Source organism: Mytilus edulis, chromosome 4 (genome assembly GCF_963676685.1).
Source record: "Mytilus edulis chromosome 4, xbMytEdul2.2, whole genome shotgun sequence".
Taxonomy (NCBI): Eukaryota; Metazoa; Mollusca; class Bivalvia; order Mytilida; family Mytilidae; genus Mytilus; species Mytilus edulis.
In genome coordinates this window covers 80351686-80357685 of record NC_092347.1, presented here as the reverse complement: position 1 = coordinate 80357685, position 6000 = coordinate 80351686, and the positions used below count along the sequence as shown (strand labels likewise).

At 32.1% G+C, this 6000-nt stretch overlaps 1 protein-coding gene across 4 annotated transcripts in view; it reads right to left on the bottom strand.

The window, feature by feature from the left end:
- Positions 1–314: 314 nt before the first annotated feature.
- LOC139520674 (tyrosine-protein phosphatase non-receptor type substrate 1-like) overlaps positions 315–6000 on the bottom strand; it is a 32705-nt gene continuing 27019 nt past the window's right edge. For 2 of the 4 annotated variants that reach the window (XM_071313528.1, XM_071313529.1), the window contains exons 7-9: positions 4079–4226; positions 3171–3290; positions 315–445 (exon numbers count right to left, since the gene is read on the bottom strand). In XM_071313528.1, the coding sequence (XP_071169629.1) occupies positions 4090–4226 (137 nt within the window). In that variant the 3' untranslated portion in view covers positions 315–445; positions 3171–3290; positions 4079–4089. The remainder of the gene's footprint in view (positions 446–3170; positions 3291–4078; positions 4227–6000) is intronic. The other 2 variants (XM_071313530.1, XM_071313531.1) reach the window with 1 other exon arrangement.

Here is a 6000-nt window from a genome sequence, read left to right as displayed (position 1 = left end):
CTCTACCTATGATTGACAATACTAAATTCAAATTCAAATTTATTAATTTAATTTTAAGCTGTTAACTAATTATTGCGAGCGATTATTTTTTTGCGACTTTTGCGAGGAGAAAATATCTCAAATCAATATCGCCGCAGATATGTTGACTTGGGACTTTCTATACATCACGAACACTTTTAAGAAACCGCTTATTAGTTTAGACAGGAAAAAACAAACTTGAATCATACTTTTACATTATTCAATGAACGGTATATGATCCATCGATGTACATCTTTTCTTACTGTGACATGTTGAATAGAAGGAATAATAATACAATGTGTTACATCTTTTATATTTATTTGTATACTTTTAATAATGAATGGTATTTCAATGTAATAAGGCTTGGAAATGCTGCAATACGACATCCACGAACTTAACACTGATTGACTAACTGAATGATGGTGATCTGAAATGAGAAAAGGAAACAGGTTATCAGTAGAACCATAAATGAAGTAAGTTGTGTCGGAAATTAATGACATGAACAGGCCCGAGAACACATTTATAAAATTCCCTATTGCACGGCTGGTAATCTACACACGCAGAACATTTGGTTCTGCAATGAAAACCGTCAGAGGATTTTCCGGTTGTGCTTGAGTGGAGTAATTGTCACCGCTTCAAAAGGTATGTACATTTCTAAATCTCAATTTTCTCATTCAACTGATTAAAATATTGAAAATCGGAGAATGCTATGCTGTGGTGAATACTTTAACGAAGAGATACATGTATCATTACTGTTGTACGTAGAGTTGAACTCCTACAAAATCAGTTGTCCCACGAGAAATTGCCTAAAAAAGTGACATTTCAATTTTGAAATGGTTCTATTTACAGACCTACAAGTTCAAATTTAGTTTTTTTTTCGTGCAATGGGTATGAATGTTGTTTTTGGCGGCGTGTGCGCTGTCCTGTGTTGATAGACGTCTTAATAATTCCAAAAACTACATTTTTTCATGAAGTCATGCGTGAGGGGATCGGTTCTGATTGAGGACATCGTGAATGCGTGAGGGGAGGTACAAATCATATCTTTATATTCAAGCTATGAGTCGTTGAAGCTTACCTAAATTTGGCTACATTGTTCATGAAAAAACACATATGTGAGTGTGCTTAAAAAAGTTTATGAGATTGGATTATGAAATAATTGTAGGAACCTAGGTTTAATAATATGTTTCACGAAGAATAAAGACAAAAAATGTTGTCAACCATTTTGTTTTCTTGCTACAAGTAAAAACTAGACCGATTATTTGCCCACATCTGCAAATTTGGAGACAGATTTGCAATTCAATAGTTAGACTTTATTCATATAAAGAATATGTATTTGGTGATTGATTGTATAAATCAAAATATTTAAACAAATATCAAATTTTATGTTTTTAGAATCATCTTTTTTTAAATAAACTAATTTAGGGGAGATAACTCCTTTCATAAATGTGTATAACATGATTTTTCCATTAAGCTTTTTTCAACTGATTTTTACAGTTCCCAGAGGGTTTAGTTCACTTCGAGGGCGGGGATAACTTGTATCTCCATGGCTTTTTGTAGAGAGTCAATTTCAGTCCTCTTTTCCTTTTTCCTTTGAACAATGGCATTTTCTGAAATTGAACAAACAATTTATAGTTTGATTTTCATTGAATCAGTGATCAGTTTACGTCTATTAAAGTATAAGGATAAATCTGTGCTTTTTAATCAGCATTGATTTGATCACATTTATTCATTGAGTCAACAAAAGTCACAAAGCCAAAGATTGAAAAAAAAATGTTTGTACTTCCCCTCACTCATTCACGATGTCCTCAATCAGAACCGATCCCCTCACGCATGACTTCATGAAAAATGTTGTTTTTTGGAATTATTAAGACGTCTATCAACACAGGACAGCGCATACGCCGCCAAAAACAACATTCATACCCATTGCACGAAAAAAAAACTAAATTTGAACTTGTAGGTCTGTAAATAGAACCATTTCAAAATTGAAATGTCACTTTTTTAGGCAATTTCTCGTGGGACAACTGATTTTGTAGGAGTTCAACTCTACGTACAACAGGAAATGATACATGTATCTCTTCGTTAAAGTATTCACCACAGCATAGCATTCTCCGATTTTCAATATTTTGATCAGTTGAATAAGAAAATTGAGATTTAGAAATGTACATACCTTTTGAAGCGGTGACAATTACTCCACTCAAGCACAACCGGAAAATCCTCTGACGGTTTTCATTGCAGAACCAAATGTTCTGCGTGTGTAGATTACCAGCCGTGTATTGTGGATATTGTGTGTCTTTGGTCATGAATTTTAAGGTTGCTATATTAAAGTACTCTAGGTGTTTGATAACAAAAAAAGTTGAAAAATAGAACATGTATGTCTGAATTTTTATTAACTTGATAACACAGCTGTTAATTTGACTAAGTACTTTTTTGTATATTAAAGTCCCCATTAGCAGACAAATGTCGTTAGAGCCGATGAAGATTTCTGTTATTTTGATATAATTTGTAATTTTCGTATAAATAAACAGTAGAACACTGCACTGTGAAAATTTAATTGAGCAAACGCAAATGGGATTTGAACTTATTTTTCGTACTGGGTCAATGTTTGTAAGACTTTTCAAAATAATAGTTGTAGTCCGTTTTATAAACCTTCAAAGTTGTCACCGTAAATGTTTTACTCCTTTACCCTTTTATTTTTGTAAGCATTCATTTTAAAAATTTATAGAACTCAAACGGACATAGTTTTAAAGGACACTGTCTTTTTTAAATGTTCAAAACTTAATTGCTCCAAATTATCCACATTGTAGGTGGTTGCCACAGTTTGCAGCAGAACGCACAGGATATATTGATCCGACTCAATCTTCTCCACTGAAAGCAATATCTTTCAATGTATTTGTACTTTGAAAATGGAGCTTAGAATTTTTAAAAAGGATTACACCAGTGACTCATTTCATCGAGCTGTTGTTTTCAAAATCTTAACTCAGTTTGTAAAACAGTTGGCGTTTGTAGCGGATAATAAGAGTTTAGATAGTTTAAATTTGTTTTCACCACTCTGATTCATTTTTATATGTGTTAAAAAAATATTATGTAATTTTAATAAAAGCAATAATGATTACACTTTAAACGAATTTTGAACATTTTCTTAATGTAATTACCTCATAAAAATGGACAAAATCGGTAGTAGCTATAATGGAAGACTTGGAATGCACAACTTAACAACGATCATGTCTTTCATGTTAGAAAAGTAAATTTGGTCCCAGGGATATACTGTATACCTGAAAATAAAAAATCAGAAGTCTGGGTTGTTGTTGGGTTTGTGCTCAGTCTTTAGTTTTCTTTGTTGTGTTTTGTATACTTTTGTATGCATATGCGTTATGGCATTGTCATACTTTTGACTTATGAGTTTAAATGTTCTTTTGGTATATTTCGCCTCTCTTAATTATTGCGAGTTGTTCCGAAACTGGTTGTTTAGAAGATTGTTTCAGCTTTGGCACATGCTATACTTTGATATGTATGTTACAACAATATACATATTTGAACTTGATAAATTCCTTATCAACTGACTTGTATAGTTTGTTCTTATGTTGTACTGTCCCAATGTAGGGGGTTGGGGTTTACGCCAGAAATCATGGTTAATCACGCCTTATACTTTGTGTACCTGTCCCAAGTCAGAACTAAAGAAGACTATAATTCAGTGGTTTTCGTTAGTTGCTGTATATCATATTTGTTTTTCGTATAAATGTTCTGTTCATAAATCAGACCGTAAGTTTTCTCGAAAAAGTATTAAATGTATAACATTTGTCATTTCGGTGCCTTTTACAGCTTACTATGCTGTATGTATGTAACTTATTATTGTGCATCATAAATTTAAGATAATTTTGTTAAGTCACGTGTATCTTCAGATTCTTCTCTATGTTCAGCTCTGCATATAAATTTACATAACTTGGCGTATAAAATATTGCAGTAATTCGCAGATCCAACGATTTGTCTCTTAGAGATTTCTATCTGTATAAATCACATATTAACATATGTTAGCAGTATCAATTATAAACTTTATACGTACCTTTCAATCACTTAAAACCAACATAATAATGAGACTAGCGAACACACTGACAGACACCATAATGTCACACTATATGACAATGCTGTGTTTTGGGTTTGTTGTTTGTTTCTTTGTAACACTGGACGTTCTGTTCCATCAGCTACTGTTCCTAGGCAACAATTAAAATGTTGTATGCATATTATTTATAATGGATACTTGAAATAAAGATTTTACAATTTTATGGTAAAATTTGTATTGGTAATTACCTAATGAAAATTCCTCACATAACTCTTCGTGTTCTTGGTTTTTACATGCCACTGTTGTCTAACTTTAATTGTTCTCGACCAATTACCATTTCAACAATCGTTTCTTTTTTCGATATTTTTACTTATTATGTCTGTTTGTTTTGTTCAGACATCTTTGTCATTTTTCTGTCAATATAATGGAATTTTAAGGGACTGTCATTAAATGTAATATCAGTATTTAGTTCAAATATAATCTTAAATCAATCCTATTTCTATCTTATTCATTCAAATGTGACGTCATTTTTCATTTTTTGATGATCTGTTTTACAAATTCAAATGTGACGTCATTTTTTTGTCATTTTTTACAATTTCACATGAAATTTTCTAATATGACGTCACTTGGCGTTGAGGTTTTAACTTATTCGGATGTGTTGCATTTTATCGGGTTATGTAATGTATTTCGGTTGTTTCCTGTAATAAGTTAAAATACTTCGGTTTTTTCATGTACAGTTTTTGTATAGTCATTTTATAAAATTTACTGTTTGCAAAAGTATAAATTATTTTAAATAATGGGATGTTCTGGTACCTAACAGAAAACTCTGGTCGTTTTTGGCACAACTTTTTTGAACTTTCGGTCCTCGATGCTGTTCAACTTTGTACTTGTTCCGGCTTTCAAACTTTTGTATCTGGGCGTCACTAGTAAGTCTTGTGTGGACAAAATGCACTTCTGGCATATTAAAAATTTTAAACTTGTTGCCTTTTGTTAGCTATTATTCGTGTGTTTCTTTGTCAATTGTGTTCTCCTATTTATTTGCATTGTAGTCCTGTAATGTTGTGTTGTTATTTTAATGTTATATTTCACATGGCCATAAAAGAGGGAGGTTTGGCATGCCACAAAACCAGGTTCAATCCATCATTTTTTTCCTTTAAAAATGTCCTGTACCAAGTCAGAAATATGGCCATTGTTATATAATAGTTCGTTTCTGTGTGTGTTACGTTTTAACGTTGTGTTTGCGTTGTGTCGTTTGTTTTCTCTTATTTTTTAGTGTGAATTCACATTACTATAAGACGTGTCACGGTACTTGTCTATCCCAAACTTATGTATTTGGTTTTGATGTTATATGTGTTATTCTCATAGGATTTTGTCTGGTCCGTTTCTGTGTGTTTTGATGTTGTGTCGTTGTTCTCCTCTTGTGTTTAATGCGTTTCATTCAGTTTTGGTTTGTTGCCCCGATTTTATTTTTGGCAATGGATTTATGAGTTTTGAACAGCGGTATACTACTGTTGCCTTTATTTATCATACAAGTGAGATGTTTTGCTAGCCACAAAACGAGGTTTAATCCACCATTTTCTACATAAGAAACTGTATGTGCCATGTCAGAAATACTACTGGTGTAATCCATTCGTTAGATGGGTTTGTGCTTTTGATTTTGCCATTTGCTTACAAAATTTCCGTTTAGAATTTTCCTCTTAGTTCGGTTTTTTTTTTTGTTATTTTGATGTGTGTTAACTTTGTATTTGTTAAATCACATACATTTTTTTTCGACGGAGGAGGTATATATGATAAGCACAATTGGTTAGCACCAGAAATGGAAAACATATTGCAATATAGATACTTTTCAAAGTGTTTGCAATAACATAATCATGACGAAATTGACAAATGCAGCAAATTTGTCTACTTTGTACAAAGTTTTTTTT